Source organism: Heloderma suspectum, chromosome 5, assembly GCF_057233095.1.
Source record: "Heloderma suspectum isolate Gila_16-S chromosome 5, 16-S_ref, whole genome shotgun sequence".
In the NCBI taxonomy this organism is placed as follows: domain Eukaryota; kingdom Metazoa; phylum Chordata; class Lepidosauria; order Squamata; family Helodermatidae; genus Heloderma; species Heloderma suspectum.
The window spans coordinates 233,972,208-233,996,722 of record NC_139462.1 but is presented as its reverse complement, the minus strand read 5'-3'; the positions used below and the strand labels follow the sequence as shown (position 1 = coordinate 233,996,722).

General features: G+C 49.1%; 2 protein-coding genes across 9 annotated transcripts in view; both read right to left on the bottom strand.

Annotated features, from left to right (window-relative positions):
* The window catches only part of LOC146345375 (GTPase IMAP family member 8-like), a 22,998-nt gene extending 6,991 nt beyond the window's left edge, over positions 1–16,007 (bottom strand). Inside the window, exons 1-5 of one of the 8 annotated variants that reach the window (XM_084860086.1) lie at positions 11,174–11,445; positions 10,706–10,787; positions 10,255–10,407; positions 8,367–8,437; positions 5,019–5,732 (exon numbers count right to left, since the gene is read on the bottom strand). In XM_084860086.1, coding sequence (XP_084716212.1) covers positions 5,019–5,732; positions 8,367–8,409 — 757 coding nt within the window. In that variant the 5' untranslated portion in view covers positions 8,410–8,437; positions 10,255–10,407; positions 10,706–10,787; positions 11,174–11,445. Of the gene's footprint in view, positions 1–5,018; positions 5,733–8,366; positions 8,438–9,691; positions 10,969–11,173; positions 11,648–11,839 lie in introns of those variants that run through there. The other 7 variants (XM_084860085.1, XM_084860084.1, XM_084860083.1 and 4 more) reach the window with 7 other exon arrangements.
* Positions 16,007–24,515, bottom strand: LOC146345374 (GTPase IMAP family member 9-like). The gene is made up of 3 exons (XM_084860154.1): positions 24,294–24,515; positions 21,223–21,288; positions 16,007–18,900 (listed from the first exon to the last, which is right to left on the bottom strand). The coding sequence occupies exons 2-3, from the start codon at positions 21,230–21,232 to the stop codon at positions 18,251–18,253; spliced, it is 660 nt and encodes a 219-aa protein (XP_084716280.1). The 5' UTR covers positions 21,233–21,288; positions 24,294–24,515; the 3' UTR covers positions 16,007–18,250.

Here is a 24,515-nt window from a genome sequence, read left to right as displayed (position 1 = left end):
ATCAGCCAACTAAAATGGACAAGCATGGGTCAATTTAATTCAGGTGACCATTATATCTAGTACTGTGGACAAGAATCCCTTAGGAGAAATGGAGTAGCACTCATAGTCAACAAAAGGGTGGGAAAAGCAGTACTGGGGTACGATCTCAAAAACGACAGAATGATCTCAGTACGAATCCCAGGCAAACCATTCAACATCACAGTAAGTCTATGCCCCAACCACTGAGGCTGAAGAAGTTGAGGCTGATCGGTTCTATGAAGAACTACAACACCTTCTAGAACTAACACCAAAAAAAGATGTCCTCTTCATCGTAGGGGATTGGAATGCCAAAGTAGGAAGTCAAGAAATCACCGGGATAACAGACAAGCTTGGCCTTGGTGTACAAAATGAAGCAGGACAAAGGCTAATAGAGTTTTGCCAAGAGAACACGCTGATCATAGCAAACACGCTTTTCCAACAGCACAAGAGGTGACTCTACTCATGGACATCACCAGATGGTCAATATCGAAATCAGATTGATTATGTCCTTTGCAGCCAAAGATGGAGAAGCTCCATACAGTCAGTCAAAACAAGACCTGGGGCTGACTGTGGCTCAGGTCATGAGCTGCGTCTTGCAAAATTTCGGCTTAAATTGAAGAACGTAGGGAAAACCACTAAATCATTCAGGTATGACCTAAATCATATCCCTTATGAATATACAGTGGAGGTGAGGAATAGATTTCAGGGATTAGACCTGATAGACAGAGTGCCTGAGGAACTATGGATGGAGGTCCGTAACATTGTTGAGGAGGCAGCAACTCAATCCATCCCCAAGAAAAAGAAATGCAAGAAAGCAAAGCGGCTGTCTGAGGAGACTTTACAAGTAGGGAAGTCAGAGAATTTCGCCACGAATCTCGGGGAGGCCGAATGCCAGCACATTCGGCCCCCCGAAATCGGTGGCGAAACGGTCTGCCGCCCCCCGGGGACAGGACTTACCTTCGGCGAATCTTCCTGGCGGCGGCGGCGGCGGCTCCAGTGGCGATGCGGCGGCCGGTCTTCTGACCGGCTGCCACCGCTGCCATTTCCAAGTTTAAAAACAAAACAAAACAACATGATAGGCTACGTAAATCTTTACGTAGCCTATCACGGCTGAGTAAAAAAACCACACGCACGTACGCAAATGGCGACACCCATGGGCGCCACCATTTGCGTTCCTTATTTTAGCACATCTTAGTCTACGTAAACATTTACGTAGACTATGGCGAAAATAATGGGAACGCAAATAGCGTAGACGCTACGCTATTTGCGTTCCCCTTATTTTCGCTGTAGTCTACGTAAATGTTTACGTAGACTACGACGTGCCAAAATAAGGAACGCAAATGGCAGCGCCCATGGGTGCCGCCACTTGCGTACGTGCGTGTTTTTTTTTTTACTCAGCCGTGATAGGCTACGTAAAGATTTACGTAGCCTATCACGTTGTTTTGTTTTGTTTTTAAACTTGGAAATGGCAGCGGTGGGGTGTAAACATTTACATAGCCTATCACGGCTGACTGCAGGGATGCAAACGGCGGCGGCTATGGCGGCCAGGATTCGGGGGGGGGGAGGGACGGAGCGCCTCCCCCCCAGCCAGAATTTTGGGGGGAGGGACGGAGCACCTCCCCCCCACCTCGAATCAATTTCGTTAAAAGGTAAGTGACTTTCGTACATCCCTATTTACAAGTAGCTGAAGAAGGGAAGCGAAAAGCAAGGGAGAAAGGGGAAGATCTATCCAACTGAATGCAGCGTTCCAGAGAATAGCAAGGAGAGACAAGAAGGCCTTCTTAAATGAACAATGCAAAGAAATCGAGGAAAACAACAGAATGGGAAAGACTAGAGATCTCTTCAAGAAAATCGGAGATCTCAAGGGAACGTTTTGTGCAAAGACAGGCATGATAAAGGACAAAGAAGGCAGGGACCTAACAGAAGCAGATGAGATTAAGAAGAGGTGGCAAGAATACACAGAAGAACTATACAGGAAAGATCTGAATGTCCCTGATAGCCATGATAGTGCGGTCACTGAACTGGAGCCGGACATCCTCGAGAGTGAAGTCAAGTGGGCCTTAGGAAGCATTACTAACAACAAAGCTAGCGGCGATGACAGTATTCTAGCTGAGCTATTTAAAAATCCTAAAAGATGATGCTGTTGAAGTGCTGCACTCAATATGCCATCAAATTTGGAACACTCAACAGTGGCCGCAAGACTGGAAAAGGTCAGTTTACATTCCAATTCCAAAGAAGGGCAATGCCAAAGAGTGTTCAAACTACCGCACAATTGTGCTCATTTCACATGCCAGCAAGGTGATGCTCAAAATCCTACAAGATAGGCTTCAGCAGCATTTGAACCGGGAACTACCGGAAGTACAAGCTGGGTTCCGAAGAGGCAGAGGAACTAGAGATCAAATCGCCAACATTTGCTGGATCATGGAGAAAGCAAGAGAATTCCAGAAGAACGTCTATTTCTGCTTCATTGACTACGCTAAAGCCTTTGATTGTGTGGATCACAACAAACTGTGGCAAAGTCTTAAAGTGATGGGAGTACCAGACCACCTTACCTGTCTCCTGAGAAACCTGTACGAGGGTCAAGAAGCAACAGTCAGAACCAGACATGGAACAACCGAGTGGTTCAAAATTGGGAAAGGAGTATGACAAGGCTGCATATTGTCGCCCTGCTTATTTAACTTATATGCAGAGTACATCATGAGAAATGCCGGGTTGGATGAATCACAGGTCAGAAGTAAGATTGCCGGGAGAATGATCAACAACCTCAGATACGCAGACGATACCACCCTAAAGGCAGAAAGCAAAGAGGATCTAAAGAGCCTCTTGTTGAGGGTGAAAGTGGAGAGTGCAAAAGCTGGTTTGAAACTCAACATTAAAAAAACTAAGATCATGGCATCTGGCCCCATCACTTCCTGCCATATGGAAGGGGAAGAAATGGAAGCAGTGACAGATTTTATTTTCTTGGGCTCCAAGATCACTGCAGACGGTGACTGTAGCCAAGAAATTAAAAGACACTTGCTCCTTGGGAGGAAAGCTATGGCAAACCTAGACAGCATAGTAAGAAGCAGAGACATCACCTTGCCGACAAAGGTCCGTCTAATCAAAGCTATGGTTTTCCCAGTAGTAACGTATGGCTGTGAGAGCTGGACTATAAGGAAGGCTGAGCGCCGAAGAATAGATGCTTTTGAGCTGTGGTGCTGGAGAAGACTATTGCGAGTCCCCTGGACAGCAAGGAGGTCCAATCAGTCAATCCTAAAGGAAATCAACCCTGAGTGCTCATTGGAAGGACAGATCCTGAAGCTGAAGCTCAAATACTTTGGCCACGTAATGCGAAGAGAAAACTCTCTGGAAAAGACCCTGATGCTGGGAAAGATTGAAGGCAAAAGGAGAAGGGGATGGCAGAGGGTGAGATGGCTAGATAGCATCACCGATGCAATGAATATGAACTTGAGCACACTCCGGGAGAGAGTGGAGGACAGGAAGGCCTGGCGTGCTATGGTCCATTGGGTCACAAAGAGTCGGACACGACTCAACGACTGAACAACAACAACCCAAACCTTAAACCTGGCCCAGTAGTGAATGGGCAGCCAGTGCAGTTCCCTCAGCAAAGGAGTCGCATGCTGAAAAGGGGCAGTTCCTGACAAGAGCCAAGCTGCTGCATTCTGCACTAGCTCTGGCTTCCGGAGCAGCCTTGAGGGCAGCCTGACACAGAGCACATTGCAGTAATCCAATCTTGAGGTTACTAATCCCTGTACCACCAGGGCCAAGCTATCCCTACCCAGGAGTAGGGATGGCAGAGAATTCCGCCACGGATTCCAGTGAGGAATCCGTGGCGGAACGGCCTCCTGCCCCCCTGCGGAATCCCCCCGGGATGGCACTTACCTGGGGCGGATGTGGCGGTTCCGGCGGCTCCGGTGGCTGGAGTCCTGGCCGGCCACAGCTGGGCTGCTGCTGCCGCCACTGCAGCCGTGATAGGCTACGTAAGAATTCACGCAGCCTATCAGTATCACAGCTGCCTGGCTGGATGCAAATGGTGGCTGCTACGGCGGCCGCCATTTGCGTCCACAGCAGCCTGTTCGTGGCCGGAAATCCGGCTGTGGCCAGCCCTGGCTGGCTGCTCTGCAGCCTGGCCACAGAGCGGAGCCGGCTGTCAAGGATTCCTGGGGGGAAGACTGGATCGCTTCCCCGCCTCCCGTCGAGGATTCCGGGGGGAGGGATGGAGCACCTCCCCCCCCCCCACGAAAAGGTGAGTTTTGTACATCCCTATCCAGGAGATGCTGTAGCTGGTGAACCAGCCACAGATGGTAAAAGGCTGCCATGGCCACTTGGGCCTCCAGTGACAGATCTAGGAGTGCCCCAGACTATGAACCTGATCTTTCGGAGGGAGCGCAACCCCATCCAGAACACACGATAAGCCTTTCTCCAGGACTCGGGAACCATTCACCCACAAGACTTTCACCTTGCCAGGATTCAGTTTCAGTTTATTGGCCCTTATCCAGCCCATTACTGGGTCTAGGCACTGATCCAGGACTTGCACAGCCTCACCTGATTAAGATGTCACAGGTCGATACAACTGCGCGTCATTAGTGCAGCTTCATATCGATGTTAAATAACACTGGGGACAGGATGGTACCCTGCGGCACCCCACAGCTCAATTGCCAAGGGGCCAAGGAATGGTCACCCAGTGTTACTCTCTGAAATTGGCCCCGTAGGTAGGACTGGAACCACTGTAACACAGTGCCTCCAATTCCATCCCACTGAGTTGATCCAGGAGGATACCATGGTCGATGATTTCAAAAGCCGATGAGGGATCAAGCATGGTTGCACTCCTCTGTCCCTCTCTCGATAAAGGTCACCCATCAGGGCGACCAAGGCTGACTCAGTCTGGCTGATGTACCTCACCGTGGGTAGCCTTAAGGAATGGCAGAATGTGAATGCAGGCCAACAATATCCTGGAAATCTTAATAGAAGTTTAGCCTCAATACACGTGGCCTGTTTACCTTCACCAGATCTCCCTGCTGGAAGTTCCGCTGGCGCTCCCTCTGGTTCCCTTTCTGCTGCCTTCCCTGTAGTGTTCCTTGGACACCTCTTGGTGCGTATGCTGTCGTGATTCTCCTTCACCATCCCGACAATCCGAGACAGCAGCTCACCAACTTGGACAATCTTTTCATCTCCTGTTGCTCTGTTGTTGAAAGCACAGCAACGGTTTTTACACTTCCTGACCAAATCCTGGAGGGGGCTGTTGCCTGACCGCTCTATATATGTGCTCAGGCTTTCCATGCCTAAGTCGTCTTTATGGGTGAATAAGACAATCATCTTCTGTGTCGCTTCCTTGCCAAAGATCTTCTCCGCCTTCTTCACAACTGAACTGTCCATCTCGGTGAAATGGCCCACCTGAGTCACCAACACCAGAGCGTGGGGACCTGATCCAGACAGTGATAGGCACTTCTGGGTCTCTTGGGAATTGTGTGTTCGCTCAAGGCTGTCGTCAAAAATACCCGGAGTGTCGATGACAATCACTTGCTTCCCATTCCACCTGATTGCCCGAACCTCTCCGCTACAAGTCTTGGTTACCGGCTTCAATGTAAGCTTGGACTCAAACTTCTCTTCACCCAAAATAGTGTTTCCTGTGGCACTTTTCCCTGCTCCCGTCTTCCCAATGAGTACGATCCGTAGTTCTTGTTCCTCAGGGAAACTGCTGACATTCTCTGGCTCTGTTAGGAAGAAATCAGACACATTTAGCACTGTTGTCACTGAAGGTTTCTCTGTTCAGTCATTTAGGATACACTTCAGTTCGATCCCTCAGGATAATCTCCCGCAGCAGTTTCCTATAGACGTCGAATAGCATGGGGGATAGCATGTGGCACCCTATAGCAAAACTGCCAAGGCACAGAGCAATAATCCCCCAGGATCACCATCTGGAATCGGCCATCCAGGTAGGAGTGGGACCAGTGCAGTGCAGTGCCTCCAACACCCAGCTCAGCCAGCCTCTCCGGCAGGATAACATGGCTGATGGTACAAAGGTGGCCACAGAGGGTCAGTGTTATTCGCTCTCTGTGCTCAGCTCCACAAGAGTGTTCTGGACTAGTTTCTGCAGGGTATTCAAAGGCAGGCCCAACATATGTATAGAACCCTCTTCTGTGAGGAAGCTACTGGAGTATGCAAGCCAGAAGCCAGATGCTTACTCTCCAGAAAGGGCCTCATCAGCTGAAGCGGAAAGGAAGTTCTCCTAGCTAAAGTTTGGGATGGGAGAATCAGCAAAGTATGAGTTTGCTGAGATTCTCCCGTTTTCACCTCTGAGTAGGGATGTACAAAAGTCACTTACTGTTTCGATTCGTGTCATCCGCAGTGGGGGGGAGGCGTTCCACACCTCCCCCTGAAATCCTAACCCGGCCGGGTGCATTCACAGGTGTGTGAAGCCTGTGGATGCAAATGGCGGCGGCTATGGTGGCTGCCATTTGCGTTCCTGTCTTTTGCCGTGATAGGCTACGTAAATATATACGTAGCCTATCACAGCAAAAAAACAGGGCCGGAAATGGCAGCGGCTATGGAGGCCGCCATTTGCGTTCCCTTTTTTTGCCGTGATAGGCTATGTAAATATTTATGTAGCCTATCATGGCCTCCGCAGGGATGAAAATGGCATCCCTGCGTTAGCCATGATAGGCTACGTAAGTACTTACGTAGCCTATCACAGCAAAAATGGAGAGGTGAATGGCGGCTGCAGATGCGGCCGCCATTCGCAAAGCAGCGCGGATAGCACCAGGTAAGTGCTCCGTTTCGTGCATCTTTCACAGGGTGATGGGGCGAGGGGCTTCGTTCCGTCACGGATTTCGGGGGGCCGAATGCACTGGCATTCGGCCTTGCTGGGATCCGTGGCGGAATTCTCTGACATCCCTACCTCTGAGCTTGTCTTGTCTTTTTCCCGTTCCTGAACACAAGCATTTTCCTTTTACTTTTCAAACCAAAAAAGGGCACAATGAGAGAGGAGAAGGATCCCATGATCCACCCTGGGGCCTCGAGCCTCCTGCTTTGCCCTAAAAAGTGTGGCTCAGTTCTCTTGCCTGAGCCACCTCCATTTTCCTCTGCATGGGGCTTAAGGGAGGCTGGAGAGCAAGTCTGAGGAAGGGTGGTCTTTCCACTGCACAAGGGGTTAGACCTTTGGGCCCCTTATGACTCTGAGCCCCTCTGACTTGTGTTTGGGAGTCTTACCCACCCACCCCCTGCCTGATTAGCGGCCCTGGAGCTCTGCTTTGGCCTGAAACACTTGCCTTTGTTCCTCCGCTTGAGCAATCTGAAATGATGTACCCTGCAGCATCCGAGCTGTGATGCACCTGCTCTCGGCTTGTGGCTTACTGTTGCCTGCAAAGATCCTGGTGTTTGACCCCCCTCCTCACTGATAGTTGGAGGACTCTGCCTTCACAGAATGGACTGCACCTTTAGGTCCCCCCGACTCTTGTGCTGTTCTGAGATCTCTTTGGATTTGCCATGACAGTACTAAGGCAATGCTAAGGAGCACTGCCAAGCCCTTCATGATTTGGAGATCTTTACTCCAATGGAGGGGTGTCCAAAGCCAGGAGGGTTTATGCCGCCCTCTCGTATTACATCTATAACCCCATAAAATGCTTCACTTGATGTGGGGAGCAAACTTGACCCAGGGGAATTTGAACATGCCTTTCCTCCCTGCAATAACTGTAGGTGGGGGAGAAATTAGTTTATTTCACATTGTAATGCGACCTTACCAAATTTCACACGTTCAAACCACAATGTGAACTGAAGTTGTCCTTTGTAATTCCTATCTTTCTGAATTTTGCAATGGAGTTCTCCAGTCAAAAAATGCCTTAAAATGCATGTATTAGGGGAAATGACATTAAAAATACATTATATTGAGAAAATGGCTTGCAAAAATGTGTATATTAGGCAAATATGCATACAAAAATTCTTGTGCACAAAATTCTTATGAATTTTCATGCCCACTTAAAAAAAATAATTCTCAATACACAGGATAAATCGAACTTAAGACTGGAAAACTGAGAAACTGAGCGAAACCAAAACTGACAGATTCATCCATCTGTATGCCAAACACACCCTTTTATACAGGCCAAGGGAGCAGGGCTGGGCTACATCAGCCACTTCTGCCTGACGTCATCTGGCGGCATTCCTGCGGGCTCGTTCTCCCTTCCAATGCAGCCAGGTCGTGTGCACCTTTGTTCTTTGCTGTCTGCAGCTGGCGCTGGCATGCCAGCTGTTTTGCAGCTGCCTTGTACTTTACAGCTCAAGCAGCAGGAATGACCTAACCTCCGCTGCAGTGCTCTGGGTCTGAAGGACTGGGGATATGGGGGGAGGCTCACCTTTTTTGCAGCCGGAGGAACATTTCCTTGTAAAGAAAGCCATTGCACAGTATTTCAGCAACTCTCTGAACCTGGAAGAAAATGGAAACTTTACCAATTCAGTTTAGTTTTATTGTTTAGAATACTAGGTCATCATAATACAATTGAGAAAAAATATTGCGGTAATTATAAAAATACATGTGAACAAAGTAAACATAGAGCAGAGAAAATGGCTAATAAATCCAAAGTGAATGAACTTAACCTAAAGATAAAATTCCATGATACTGGATCAGGGCCGTCACAAGTCATTTTGCTGCCTGGGGTGGAACAGCAAATGATGCCTCCCCCCTGACCAAGTCATGGTGCATAACACCAAAAGCCAGTCAAGTTGTTTTGGCTTATTGTGCTATAATAAATTTGTGAGTCATCAGGACACTTTGTGGCGTTTGAACACAAAAGAAGAGAAGCTTCCTCTGCTTCTTCCCATCTGTTCACCTTTCTCTAGCAAGTGCAAACCCCTGCTGTCAAGGAGGACTGTGCACCCACCAGTGCCTGGCCTCGTGGATCATGCCACCAGCAGGTGCAGTCCAGAAAGATGCTTTCAGAGCCAAGCAGATTCAGACACACTCGAGCAACGAGTCAAGCTGAGTCACACGACACACTCACATCTTTCCTTGCCCCTCGTCCAGAGATTGCTACTAACATCCCTTTTTGCTGCAGTACCACTCCTGTCCCCCCGGCCCAGATAAGGGGCCTGGGCCGGCTTGGAGGGAGCAAGAGGAAAGGGAGGCCAATGGCACTCCAGGGAGCATGGCAGCAGCCAGTGCGCCCGCACTCCCCCTTGCCAGGAGCCTTGCAGCCCACAATGGCGAAGTGCAGGCATTGGCTGGGCACAAGGGGAAATATCCTGTATTGCACCTGTTGCTCAGCAATTTCGAAAGACATCACCTTCCATATGGAGAAGAAATGTAACATTTTCTCAGTGCACAGGTGGATGGCTAAGATCTTAAAGGAGATGGTAGTAGAAACTGGCCTATCCAGACTTTATGGCTGACCTGAACTGTGGTTACTAAGTGCATTGGGGTGTATTCTGCACATGTTCAGAGGCACTTTGCAAGTTCCAGGAATGGGTTCTGCCATCAACACAAGTTGGGGGGCTCACAGCTGGTTATACTGGTCTCATATTAAGCCATTCTCACTTCCCTGTCTGCCTGCTGTCCTATGGACTGCATCAGCCCTCCTCTTTCATTTCTTTAGAGGGAAAGGTTGAGCTGAAGTCTGTCAGAACTTCACACTCTTGATCACTCCGTGTGTGTGTGTGTGTGGGGGGGGAGCCAGATAATTACACAGTGATGAGGGAAAGATGCTTCAACATGCCCAAGGTCATGCCCATAGGAACAGGTTGCTGTTGTTTTTCAATGGCCTCAGGTATTATCATCCAGAAGAATGATGTAGGGTGCATGCTGGCTGGGGAATGCTGAGAGTTGTAGGACATTTCTCTGCATCGGATGGTTGGATGCTTTCGAGTTCAGGGGCTGCCGATCACCAAGGGTGCAGTTAGTAGGACTGCACCCTTAAGTGACTGAACCTAGTACAGGGCAATCCTACTGTTACATTGTTGTACTCCAGGGTCAGAGCGCTCTGGCACATCCGAAGTCATGCCAGGCTCTTCGTGGAAGGGAAAGAGGGGTGCCATTTTGCCTCTCTTCTGCCATGGTTTGTTCTTTGGGATTGGGGGGGCCATTTCCCTCCCAGTGCTTGCAGTGACAGGGAGATCACTGAGACCAGCTCCAGGGTGGGTCAAAGTGTTCCCCCTTGTTGGGTACATGGTCAGGGCCTGGGAGGGCTTTGGATCCTGTGGACCCAAGGCCTCAGCTGACTGCTGACACCCCCCTGTGCTCCTTTTCACCTCTCCTGAAGTCAGAGCTCCGACACCGGAGAGGTGAAGGCCACCGAAGCTTCTGCGGGGAGTCTGGGGGTGACCTCCCTCTTCGAGTCAGAGCTCTGTCTCCAGCCTTGCAGGGGGAGATCTGGTCTTTCCTATGGACCCCGGGATGCAGACCTGTCCATAAGTAATGCATAAGCCACGGATGCATTAATGCAGGGATGGGGAGCTTGTGGCCTGCCGGCTGCATTCAGCCTGTGGGCTGACCCTGAGGAGGGTCCCCATCCGGCCCCGCCCTCATCGTCAGCCAGAGCCTGGAGACAGAGGATTTCCCTCCCTCCCATGCTGCATGCGAAGCTCTTAAAAAAAACTTCCACTGACGACAGTGGAGGCTTTTGAAAGCATGCTCACAGGCCAGGGTGGGGGCACTTGGGGGGGTCCCTTATGCTCCCCTCCCCAGTGCCGCCACACACACCTGCCGCAAAAAATCACCCCTTCCCTGCTGCATTCAGAAGGAAAACGAGCCTCCGTGACGGCCAATGGAGGCTTTTGGAAGTCTAAATGCGACATGGGGGGGGCATTTTTAGGGTGCTGCACCTGGGGGGGGCAATCCCCCCACCTCCAGCGCCGCGCCCCCCGCCCCATCGCCCCTTCCCCGGCGGGCCTGGGCACCTGGGACGCCCCGCCCCGCCCCGCCGGGCCTGGCAGCCCCGCCCCGCCCCGCCCCGGTCGCCCCCGGCCGAAGGCGCCCCGCCCGCGCGAAGCGGCGCCCGAGGCAGCGCGGCGCCCCCCCGCCCCGCCCCGCCTCGCCCCGCCTCGCCTCGCCTCGCCGCCGCGCCCCCGCGCCCCCCCGCCCCCCGCTCGGGAGGCCCGCGCCGGCCGGCCGCCCCGGCGAGCAGGCTGAGCAGCGGCGGCAGGCGGGCTGCTTCGCGGGCTGGCCGACCTCTGCGGGCCGCCGCCCGGCGATGCCTCGCGACCGGTCCCGGGCTCGCGGCGGCGCGTTGTGGCCGGGCGGGCGGGCGCGCGCGGGAGGGAGGGAGGGAGGGAGGGAGAGCGGGATCGCGGGCGCGCGCTCGGCCAGGGCCGCGAAATCCCAGCGGTGCGCTGGGCTGGGACGGGGTCGAGCCTCACGGCGCCCGAGGCCCGCTGGCGCGGCCGGGCGGGAGGCTGTTCCTGACCTCCCCCTCCGGGATGGGCGCCGCCCCGCCCCCCCCCGCGCACGCCGCCGGAGCCGCGCCAGGCAGGAGCACGGCGGGGCTGCCGCTCCTGCGCATCCGCCGCCCCGCGCAGCCCGCCAGGCAAGGTGGCCGGGGACTAGAACGGGCCCCTCGGAGGGCAGATGGAAGGAGCCTCCCGAGAAGAGAAGGCTGAGCGGGGAGAGGGCGACACCTCCCCAGGCCCCCGAGCCCGCATCAGGGGCAGAGGCAGTGCGGAGCGGACAGCCACAGGAGCTTGTCCTCCTTCCCTTCCCTTCCCCTTCCTGGCTGCGGCCCAGCACAGCCCCACTTCCCTCCCTCTGGGTCAGAAAAAACAAGGGAAATTCACAGCCTTGCAGACCTGAGCCTTGTGGCTGCAAGAGCAAGAGGAAAAGGCAACCATCTCAGCCCACCTATTAAGCAACTTCTTGCGCAGAGCCCAGTTCTGGTCTGGAGACTCAGGAGCAGAACGGTACCTGCAACACATGCCCTGTGTGCCCCTTACCAATACCCATGGCGCAGGTTAAAGACATTTCAAGAGCTAGTCCCGTGCTCTCCAGACGAAATCGGTGCAATGGAAAGGGAAGCGATAGCCAAGTCCAAAAACTGGCTTCTGCACACTGGGAGTGACCTCAGCTGCTGGAGGAACTCCTGCAATGCCTCCCATTTGGCTGGGAAGAAGCGGAAGAGACAGGCTGAAGATCTGAAGTAGAAGAGCGGGTTGGGTCATGCCTGTAGCATAGAGATGGGCAGCTTTGGAGGGTCTGGGGGGCATTTTCACCCCCAGCAGACCCCCCTCCACAGGCTGCACTCCCGCTGCTGCCACTGTGCTGCCAAGTTTGACCGGGATTAATATCATTTGTCATGTTATATGCTAAAGCAAGCCATAACTGCTGGATCAGACTGAAGGCCTGTCAGTGGATTGGCTGATTCTTCCTCAAGGAGTTTACAATCCAAAATTTGAAGCAGGAAACAACAGAGGGAGGGGAGACCACTTAAACGGGACAGGAATATGCAGTTGTTTCAGCTGGATGTGCGAACTTACAATAAGGCATGGGAAGAAGGGGGCCAAAGGTTTCACAGGAAAGGCAGCCTCTGAGGTAGGATATGAAGGAAGGAAGTGGCACGACAGAGAGCTGGGCTTTGTGTCAGGGGCTCCCTGTACCTTTAATCTCCCCTCATGTCTGAGCCGAGGGGGAAAGCAAAGGTAGGGGTGTGTGGCTGGCTGAAGGAGCTGGTCCTTCCCGGAACCTTGAGGAACCTTGCAGGCCAGATTAGGCCTGCAGGCTGGCGGTTCGCCATCGCTGGCTCAGCACATTCTCTGCCTACTACTAATGGCCTCTCCGCAGCTTTTTCCTGTGCTGGGTTTCAAATGCGAGTTTTCAAGGGCTAGCCATATCTTCCTCAGGATGCCTTGCAGTGCCATGTCTGAAGACATGAGCCCTGCCCCTGTCATGTCTGTTCTGCCCTCAGAATGCTTCAGCTTCAGCAGGTAGACAGCACCCTTGATGGGTGTTTATCAAGGAGCATCTTGCATGTGACACCTGAGACCGAGCTGGGCCTGTGATTAAAAAAACAAGTTTGGGAATGCAGAGCTTCCCTCCTCATAATATCTCAATGCTCCCTCTGCCTGCAGTTTGGGATACTTAGAGAAATACACACCTTGTGTCACGGGACTGCACGCGCTGGGAGCAGTGAAAAGGGGGTGGAGCCTAGATCTGTCTTAAAAGGACTTACTGGAGACTCGGGGAAGTATGGAATGGAAGCAGGGCACCCCAATACTTTGGAAGACAGAAACAAAATTCAAAGTGATCTGGATAGACTGGAGCGCTGGGCAGAAAACAACAGAATGGCATTTAATAGGGACAAATGCCCAGTTCTGCACCTCGGAAAAAGAAACCAAATGCACAGTTACAAGATGGGGGATAATGGGCTCAACCACACTACAAGCGAGAAGGATCTTGGGATTGTTGTCGATCACAAGCTGAATATGAGCCAACAACGTGATGTGGCTGCAAAAAAGGCCAATGCTCTTTTGGGCTGCATTCATAGAAGCATCGCTTCCAAATCCCAGGAAGTACTAGTTCCCCTCAGCACTGGTTAGGCCTCATCTGGAGTACTGTGTCCAGTTCTGGGCACCACACTTTTAAGAAGGATGCAGACATGCTGGAGAGGGTTCAGAGGAGGGCAACAAAGATGATCAGGGGACTGGAAACAAAGCCCTATGAAGAGAGATTGAAAGAACTGGGCATGTTTAGCCTTGAGAAGAGAAGACTGAGGGGAGGTATGATAGCACTCTTCAAGTACTTGAAAGGTTGTCACAGAGAAGAAGGCCAGGATCTCTTCTTGATCATCCCAGAGTGCAGGACACGGAATAATGGGCTCAAGTGACAGGAAGCCAGATTCCGGCTGAACATCAGGAAAAACGTCCTGACTGTAAGAGCAATACGACAATGGAACCGATTCCCTAGGGAGGTGGTGGGCTCTCCCACCCTGGAGGCCTTCAAGATGAGGCTGGACAGCCATTTGTCAGGGATGCTCTGACTTGGATTCCTGCATTGAGCAGGGGGTTGGACTCGATGGCCTTGTAGGCCCCTTCCAACCCTACTATTCTATGATTCTTTGATTCTACCCACAGGTGTCAACACTTGAAACCCAGAGGATCACTTTGCTAAGTGGGCGATCTTGTCCCCTTTTCCCAATCTGTCACTGTCAATGGTGCAGAAATTAGCCTACATGCAGTCTTGTCTTGTCTTGTCAGTTTCTTTGCATGTTTCATCCTGCAGGTTGCTCCGTTCCACAGGTGATACAAGGATATTGACAGGCAAGGCTACACGCATTGGATAGTCATAAGTATGCCACTTGCACATCAGTGAAAGACTGACAAAAATAAATAAATAAATACATACATACATACGAACCCATATTTATGGGTTCTGGTTTGTAACCCACACCGCGTCTGGTTGTAACCTACACCGCGTAGCTTAATCACAGGTGGACTGCCCTGTCATGCGAACCCGCCCACAGTCTCAACGATCAGTCTTGGAAATCGGCTCTGCAGCAGAGAAAGCTGAACAGCTCTGATTGGCTGGCTTCCCCTGGTGCTAGGTGTGCACCTCCTTCCATCCCCCCCTGGAGAATTTAAAAACTTTAATTTCTATTGTTTTCATAAAAGGAAGTGACAAAAGGGATTTAATTGACAGACGTGCTGCACTCCGCTTCCCCACAAAAGAACAGCCAGCCTGAAGAATGGGGAGAGAGGGAGGCATGCCAGATAGGCACCTGCTGAATCAGGGTTTGATTGGCTGGTTTGTAACACTTCTCTCCAAAGCACCATGGAAGCGAGGAGAATCTGGGATCATCCTGTGGGATTAAAAGCTGCAGTGAGCCCTGTGTTAAGATCCTTCTGTACACACCCTTCGAATTCTTAAGGCGATCTCCATGGACACAGTTTTACAGCTGTCAAAAAAACAAGAGCTAGGAAAGAAGCAGAGTAAACAGCAAAGCAAAATGGATTTGCCTGGTGGGAATTCAAGTGATTAGAAATAACTCCCGGCTTAGTACTGGAAAACATGTTTGTTCCATGGTGATAAACAGGAGGTAGGATTTGACAGAGGCCCTACAATGACTGTTTATGCTCTGTGCGTACTGCTTCTGTACAATGCCCCCACCCCACCCCCAGATACTGGTTTGGAAATATAAGAGTTGGCTATGGTGGATAGGGCTGATTCTAGACCAAAACATTTTGCCCACTCCTGCTGTAAGCCCTGCTTCTTGATGCTATTTGGAGATGGGGGAGACTACAGTTGCTCAGTAGTGAGGAAAAAGCATTCTGCATAGGCTCAGAGGGGCTCTTTCTGTTATTTCTGCTTGAGAACTTCATGCTACAGATTCACTGATTGATCTGAGGCTAGTCACTTCTTGCTGTGTCCTGGTGGTGCTCAGCTACAACATGGGACCAATAACCTCCGAACGGTACAAATGCAAGTTAGAACATGCATGTCAAGAGCTCTATCGACCAAAGATCCTGCATGTCCAAAGTAAAACTCAACAGTGCTCTTAAACAAAGAAAAGTTTATTAATGGAAAGTAGGGTGGGAAAGAACCCATGATGAGGAACATTTGAAAATACACAGAAAACATGATTGGAAATAATTGCTCCAGTTTATGAATTACAAACTATAGATAAAGTTTGTTTAGTTACCAAGAGCAATTAGTCTATTTTACATACATCTGTGAGAGAGTGGATGGGAGGGGGGAGAGCAATATGCTACAGCTCTTGAAAGATACAGATACTCTGTATTCATTTATTTCCCTTTTTGATCATTTTTCTATTGGAGAAATACTTCAAAGTAGATTTCTAGAACATAGGGTGGGGGGTGGGGGGAGAGACAGCTGAGAGGGGGTTTTGAGCAGAAAAGTGGATGTTAGAGAAAAGGTTAAGCACATATTGCAACCACTCATTCACTCAACCCCCCCAACCCCCCAAAGCTAAAATTTGCTAGCAAAACTTGGAATTAAGCAAAAATGCAAAAATCAAGGAAAGTGAAAAAGTGAGTTTCCACAATGAGGTACAGTCTTATCCCCTGACACCCGTAAAATGTCTGTACTTCGTGGTGGTGGTTCTTCTTTGTTCCCATTTTTCTCACTAAAAAATTGGTTCTGTGTTGGCTGCTAACGGGTTGTGGGGTGGAAATCTGCAAAGAGAGTTTTCCTTTGTTTTAAAGGACCACTATATTTTCAAATCTCATTGGGGTGCATACAAAGCCTGTGAACGTTCCCCGGACCAGCTGGACATGGGATGTACCCCACTTTGTATCATCTTCCTTAGTGGCCCGTTGTTTTGAACTTCATAAGGATTTATGTTTTCTGACTTTCTCACTTCCCATAATCCAGATAGATTTCTGTTGTGAACCACCCAAAGAGTTTCAGCTATTGGGTGATATTGAAATTAAATAAATAAATAAATAAATAAATAGCTCACCCTCAAGAGAGACAGGCCTGCTTTGTAAACCAAGCCATAAGCCAACCTTTAGTCTTGACCAACATGTTTCCTCCATTCTACTCCACAGCAACTCTAGTGCTCTGTCCCTAGTATATCTGAGCCCCCTGCATTCCCCTAATCTGAAAATATGTTCAGGGGCATCTCTACACCAGCCTAAAATCCTGCATTTAAAACTGGCCTTTCTGCTTCCATTTTACACACAGGATCACGACTCCCCTTTTCATGCGCTTCCTTTCCCCCCACCCCTTTCCCCCTCCTTCTCCCCGTATCTGGGTCTCCCATTCTCTTTCATTGATCTCGCTCCTCTTCTTGCCGCTTTTCCTCTTTTCACAGAGGGAACTCAAGTGGAACACAGGGAGGTAATCTGATAGCTCATTATCTGTGATCTATTTAAAAATGGAACAAAGGGCATTTAGACACCCTTTAGGAGACACCCTGGAGGATCACGGCATCATGTAAAGAGCTCGCAAACTTCCATGAGAGAGCCATCTCAACAGCAGGATAAAAGCTCTGTGTGAGGAAGCCCCAAATCTACAGTCCCCCACGTGGGGTCTACTTTGGCTAATCCCAAACTCTGATCTCACACCATTTTGACCAAATTAGTTTCATCCATCTATGTCATTGACCAATGCAGATCCTCCCTAAAACCTTACCTACATGTCCCAAGATAATGTGGGGATTCCAGAATTTTTGGGACTTCATCAAAACAAAACTTTAGAAAAGGGGGAAGAAAAACAAGGAAAGTGGAACAGGAAAATAAATAGGGAGTCCAGCATGGCTAAGCCATGCTAGTATCGAAAACTTAAATGGTGACAAAACTGAATTGTAAACACATGTGGTGATCAAGTGAACTATTTTGCCCCCCCCCCCATGTATCCATTGGTGTCTTTGAAGGGCTGGAATCCCAAAAGAGGTGACAAAGCTAATCCAGTACTAACATGGTTGAATACACAGGGATTCAAACCCCAACTTTCAAGAGCAAAGCACTCAAAGCCCTGGGTCTGGATGGACAAATCTCAGTTTGGTTTCTCTTACATTCATTTTCTTTAAATCTCAATTTCCTTCTGTCCCAAATATAAATGAATTTGCAAATTTTGGTCAATTCTTATCAAAAACAATCTGACATGAAATTCTCACTCATCCCTACATTAGACGAGGTGCTGAGAGAGTGTTCTCCCAGCGTGCAGTGAGGTGGCGTTTTTGTTTAGGCATTGCAGCAGACATGATGAGACATCTCCGGATATTTTCAGTCCGGCATTCCCCCACATTCCTGGAGGAATGAAAAGGGCACAATGGAACTTTAACATCCCAGATGTTAACAACAGCAGTTGCTGGGGAACACAATTGGGGGGTGCTGTTGCACTCATGTCCTACTTGTGTGTTTTACGTGGGCAGCTGGCCGGCTGCTGTGTGAACAGAATGCTGGACAGGATGGACCTTGGCCTGACCAGCACAGCGCTTCTTATGTTGTTCTTATGTTCAGATGGAGGCATAAATAAGGCAGCTTTCTATATCTAATGCACTAAACATCTATCTCACAAGAGCAACGTGTGTAATTACAAGCGGAAGAGAGGCATGTCTAATAGCCCAAAGGCGCATTATACACAGCAGAAAAACAAGCTTCAGTTGTCATGTTCAGGAATATGATCATTCTATAGGGTGAAAAGAATTGTCAGAGGAGGAGGAAAGATGAAGGCAGCCCTGCAGGATTTCATTTCTGAAGGGAGTCGCATTTTGTCCCTCAGAATCAGGAAATAAATTAGGGTTCATTGGCAAACATGTTTCCATCCTTGATTCCAAAGCCTTTACTAGTACTTGTATTACATTACAGTGCAGCACGAGCGGTCCTTTTTTAACAGTTCTTTACTGTAACATGGCTTTGTACCATTAAGTGTCACCATGTCATCTATTTCTTTAATCAGTTCCTTCACCTGATGTATCCTTTCTTCTTCCTCATCAGTGTTATTGTTGAAAGTAATGAATCGGTTTGCAGACATATCCATCATATCCTTCAGTTCTCCCTCTGCACCTGCTAAGAAAGCTCTTAGAGATGAACCCTCGTGATCTAAATGATCTTTATGGGTGAATAAAAGGATCAGGAAACGTTTTCCTTCAATGCTGAAAAGCTTTTTAACCTGCCGAATAGCGTTTTGCTCCTCTTCCGTCATCTTGCCTATCTTTATAACCACGAGAATAGCATGGGGCCCTGGGTGGAGAAGATCAATACACTTCTCAAGATCTTTCCATGTATAAACTTGCTTTCTTTTGGTGTCAAAAAACCCAGGCGTATCAACAACAATCATTTTCCTCCCCTCGAAGGTGGCTTCCTTTCTTTCACAAAACTTGGTGACTGACCCAGCCGCAGCAGAGCTATCGAATTCCTTCGCCCCCAAGATGGTGTTTCCTGTTGAACTCTTCCCAGTTCCTGTTTTGCCGATGAGAAGAATTCTCAGCTCTTGTTCTCTCTGGGCTAAGCGAGATATAATTATACCATCTCAATAGGGTTGACATGAATTCCTTAAAAATATCAGCCCACAGATTCATAGACACTCACTCTGGAGCTCACTAGAAGTGCCATATCAGGAGCTATGCACTAGTTGCTTACAGATTGATGTGTGGTCCTCTAAGGCAGCACAGTGGCTGCATGGTGGGGCACCAACTACGGTCACCTCAAGCAGCAAAGAAAAATGGAGGGATGAACGCCAATGGGCTGGGCGGTGTTGGAGGTGTACAGGGCAGAGAGGAGCAGTTTGCGGGACCTGATGCGGTGCACAGGCTGCACTAAAAGGAACTTGGATTTCTGGATTCAACAGTATGAAAATGAATATTCCACTTCTCGGCCTGTTTTCTAGTGCTAGAAACAATGCACGGTTTTAATCTTACTAGTCCTTTGTAGTTTTCTAAAGAAGACAAGGGTCCTGGCCAGAGGGGGGGCGGCTTTCCTGGGTGGAGTCCATTAGGGCAGGACCACAGAGAAAGCCCTAGCACAGGGGTGTTGAACTTCTTTCAGCCTGAGGGTGCAATTCAATTTCAGAGAAGCTCTTGGGGGCCACATTCCAGTGGTGGGAAGGGCCAAAGGCAAAAAGGCGCAAGGCGCTAAAGGCGAAGGGGTGTGTGTGGCAAAATACCCCAAATACCTGCTAAATAGCAGCCAAATATTTTAGCTGAAAGATCTTACTGCCAGTAACTAAGCTTCAGGGGCAGGGGTGGATGAGAATTTCGTTTCAGTTCACAAATCATCAGAACTTGCTCCGTCAAAGCCCCAAATAGGAACAGGATCACATGGGGGGGGGGGGAGCTCACATATTCCTAAACTTGTGATTGCATTTGAAAAATGTGTCTTTGTTAGAAAATGCAAATCTTTAAAAAAATACTTGGTCTCACACTTTAGTCACTGGACGGAAGTGGACACTTTTGAAATGTATGTGCAGAAATGTGCACTTTCCCCATTTGAATGAAAAGGAAGACAGGTGCAAATGAGAAGGGGAAGGAGGTGAACTAAGCCTTGAGGTGGAGTGCAGATACTCTCGGCATCCCTCATCCTCCCAGCCCTACGTAGGCAGGCCTTTCAGCCTTTTAGAATGGGGTGTGTGTGTGTGGGGGGGGGCGGACTGCAAAAGCCGGGAAGCTACCAAACAGCAGTTGGGGGGAAGGACTGGGGGAAGGGGAAGGGGAAGGGGGAGTGGCCATCTGGGAACCTTGGAGGGCTGGATTGGGACTTCAGGCAGGCTGATTTGGCCCAGGGGCCTCCTGAGGTTCTACACTCCTGCCCTAGGGCATATAGCCCACATCTGCAAGCGAGGGACCCCACGGTGACCCCTCCTCTGATGATCATAAAGCAAGGAGGGGGCATCCGGGAGATTGCAGTGCTGCGCTGGGGCGGGAGCAAAAGCAGAGACATACGTGGCTCCCGTCCTCAGTCTCAGTAGTGACCCTCGTGTAATTACAGGGCAGCCCAGGTGACTTGGCCTCTCGGGCAGCACTCTAAAAGATGCAGCCCTTCTGTTGCAGCAACACAGAGGAGGAACCTGTCACTGCACAGATTGGTCCGTGGGATTCAGATGCTCAGGAGCACCAACAAGGGGATGAAAAATGGTTAGGGGACTGATGATAATATGGAGGCAAGGAGACTTATGGACCTGGAGAGCAGGATGGAGGCCTGGACGGGCGAGGAATAGCAGCAGCACGTCTTCAGCAGCTTCCATGGGCAAAGGCCCACTCCAGAGACACTGAGAGCTGCCCCAGGCGTAGGAGGGGTTTGCTCATGGGGTCATCACACAGAGCTTATTCAAAGCCTGCATGGCTTAGCAGCATGCAATATGGCAAATGCTAGTGGAGAAGACGGTGCTTCTGAGCATGTGCAGAACTGGCTTCCCCTCGCCAATGAGTGTCTATAGGCAGACCTCACAGATCTGCGATGAGGAGAAAGGGCTTTATCACCTTTAGATCTCTGCCTTTTGCTTCCATGGTGATCAAGGATCATTCTACACCATCGACACAGCGACCCTAGGAGGTGTGTCGGGTTCAGACACGATTCACCCAAATCCATCCAGAGAGCTTCCACGCCTTCCAGCCCATTCTGGTTCAGGCTGAACCTGGATGTTCTGGGTGACACAGGATATATGGCCCAGTGTCCTTTTAACAGGCATCCTGGCAGCAACGTTCAGCTTCAGTGGGATACAAAGAAGAGGCCCTGCAGACTATTTTGTGGCCACCTTGAAGCTGTAAGGAAGGAAGACAGCAGTCCAGAGATTCATGGCGGCAGTACCGTGATAACTGTCAGGGGACTCACCTTCAGCCATGTTGCCCTTCAAGGGAGGATCGGACACAACTCAGGTTTCAAGGCAGTCCAAGATTCCTGGATTAAGAAACACACTATTGAGACATTTGCAGAAATGTTGAGGGACACTCAGTTTTGCAGAACCCAGTTTTGCTCAGGGGACTCCCTTCTGCTGGCCTTCTTTGCCAAAATCTGATTTGGGGAATGCCTGAGGAATAGCTCCTCTGGTGGGTGGGGGTGGAAGGTGGCCTCCCTGTGGCAGGCAGAGCAGTAGGTCTCAGATCCCCCATGGCTCCAGTGAAACGGAGCTTTTGGAGAGGGATCTAATCATGAAACATCGGATGCCCCCCCTTTGCCCCCTGCCACACAGCCTCTCTGCTTCCTTTCTCTGTTTTAATCCTGGGAATATCCAAATAATGAATGTCTTTCATCAGCACAGTGTAGCTTTCATTATTTATTAGCTCCTATATACTGCCTTATCTTCCACAAATCCTTCAAGGCGGTGTATAATAATTCAAAACAATAACATAAAACAATAAACCCAAGAACATTAAAACAGTAAAAACATTAAACTACAGATTTTGAAAAGCTAAACTGAAAATATCCTTTCTGAAAGCCAGAATGGTTGGGCTCAATCGTAATTCTTGAGGGAGCACATTCCATAGTTTGCGAGCAATACAGGAGAAACGTTTCATAGAAAAGCCCCACCAATTCTTAAACGATACTGTGTACATGGAATTGATTGTGCCAGGTTGGTTGGGGGGCTTCCTGTGACAAAATAGTCATAATGCCATTAATTCCCACCCCACTAAAAGGAACATTAGGATACCTGGGCACTCCAAGGGAGAAGAGAAGAGCACAGGCTTTCCAAAGCAAAATACAACGATGTGCAGAGAGTTTGCAAATGCTACGTGTGACTGCAGAGGATGGCGGGGGGGGGGGGATGGAGGGGGTTTATCCTGCTGGTATTTGTCAATATTTTGTTTGAGTTTAAATGCTCTCATGCTGGAGTGGCATGATGAGTGAGCAATCAATGTCTACAGCATTAGAGGGTATCGGCCGAGCCTCTCTTCTGGCCAGTGCACAAAAGTGCAAGGAAAATGATCAAGGGCTGGAGCATCTCCCCCCTGTGAAAGAAAGTTACAACAGCTGGGATTGTTTCACTTGGAAAAAAGGGAGAGTAAGGGGAGACATGATAGAGGTGTACAAAGTCATGCATATTGTGGAGAATGTGGGTAGGGAGACATTTTTCTCCCTCTCTCAAAATACTAGAACCCGGAGTCATCCTAATATGCTGATTGGTGGTCTATTCAGGTCAGATAAAAGGAAATCCTTATACTACAGAATTCACTACCACAGGATGTAGTGATGGCCACCAACTTGGATGGCTTTAAAAGGGGGTTAAACAAATTCCTGAAGGAAAAGGCTATCAATGGCTACTAGACTTGCGGGCTATGTGCTACCTCCAGTACCAGAGGCAGTGACCCTAGGTACACCAGTTGCTGGGGAACATGGGTGTGAGGGTGCTGTTGCACTCATGTCCTGCTTGTGGGTTCCTGGTCAATAGCTGGTTGGCCACTGCGTGAATAGAATGCTGGATGAGATGGACCCTTGGTCTGATCCAGCATGGCTCTTCTTATCTTCTTATGTCCAGTAGGAGTAGAATTCCCATATTTTCTCCTGTTCAAAGGGTTGTCCCAAAATTCTGCAGCCAATTACTTCAGGTTACTACTTATTTCAAAGGGTTGTGATATAAAGTACTTTGCACATTAGAATGATTAATTAGATATGGGAAAATGGGAAAAACACATTAACAGACATGATAACAAGGAACGTAATCCACTGTCATGAATATTTGCCTCAAAAGTCTGAGGTCTTGTTTAAGCATCTTGCAAGACTCTTGCAAGAGCCTGCAGAATAACAAATATTCATCCTGATGAAATATTTTGTTCTCTACATCTGCATATAATGTTAGTGAGTGAAGATGATGTGAAATATTTTAGGAAACAAATAGAACTGGAAATGCTTTAGAGTTAAGCAAGCCCAAAGCTGTCAAGAAAGAAAACTCAGATGTGACTTAAAATCAAGGATCCTGTTTTGGGAACTTGAGGAAAATCTGTTGTGCAGTAGTGCTGACAAGGAAATGAAATAAATATACTATTCCCAGGTCATAGCTGGGAATTTAGGTAAAAATAATAATTCATTGTTGAAGAGTGCTACACTGAAGCTCCTTTCATCCCTAAGTATCACGTAACCAGCTCATAAGGAATGGAATCATAGAAGTATATAAGGGGCAGAATTGAGAGATTTCAGGACAAGAAACCCTGTCCTCATCTTGACTTCTCTGCTGCATTTGGGTCAGCATAGAAAAGTCATATGGGGAAGATATCCTGAAATAATACACAGATATCCTGAAACAATTCTTAAACATCTTGAAACAATTCTTTAAAAAACTTTTGCTTGTTTAAATTACAACTACTTTGTATCTGTGTATGTGTTCCATGCTCTCATACTATATTTTATTATCATGCAAGGATTGTTTGAGATTCTGAAGGAAATGTTGTAAAGAAAAGCCTGAACTCATAATCCTGTAAAATAATTTCTGTATGTCTATGTCAGGACAGAACCCACATGTCCAAGATGACACTCTGCACTAGGAAGTCTAATGTGATCATCTGTTGGTCTATGATCAGCTACACACAGAAACCACATCTCAGAAAATCCCCAGGCAAGCACAAATTTGTCACACAGTGGAATACAGAGAAATGTATCCCTTCTCCCATTAAAATCAGTGGGATTCAAACACATATACTGTAAGCACTCCATTTCCATTTATTTGTACGGGAATTACATTTTAATACCTTTCTTTTGATTACGCCCACAGTTTCTCCTTCACTTCGGGACATCACGGGAAGACAGGGATTCTGTGCTAATTCAACACCAAACTTTGCACTCATCCCCCCCTCAACCCCTCCAAATCCAAAAGGGGAAGGTGCATAATGGTGGATGATACACGCCCACCCCCTCCATGTCTCCCCCCCCACTAAACAGCCCCCCCCCCATTCTGCAAAGCACACCACTACCTTGTGTGTCACTGGCTGTTTTCCTAGCCTGGGGGATTTCTGGCCTGGCTGTTCTTTCCCTCTGCAGCTTCAGGCAGCCTCCTGCTTCTCCCCGTCTCCCCAGATGACTGAATCCGAAACAGCTTTTAATTGCATATTAGAGCTACTAGTTTCAGCAGTGGAAACTGAAAGTCTCTTCGCCCCAGTCCTTCTCAGTAGCTCTGTTTGGTTATGTATCAGTGC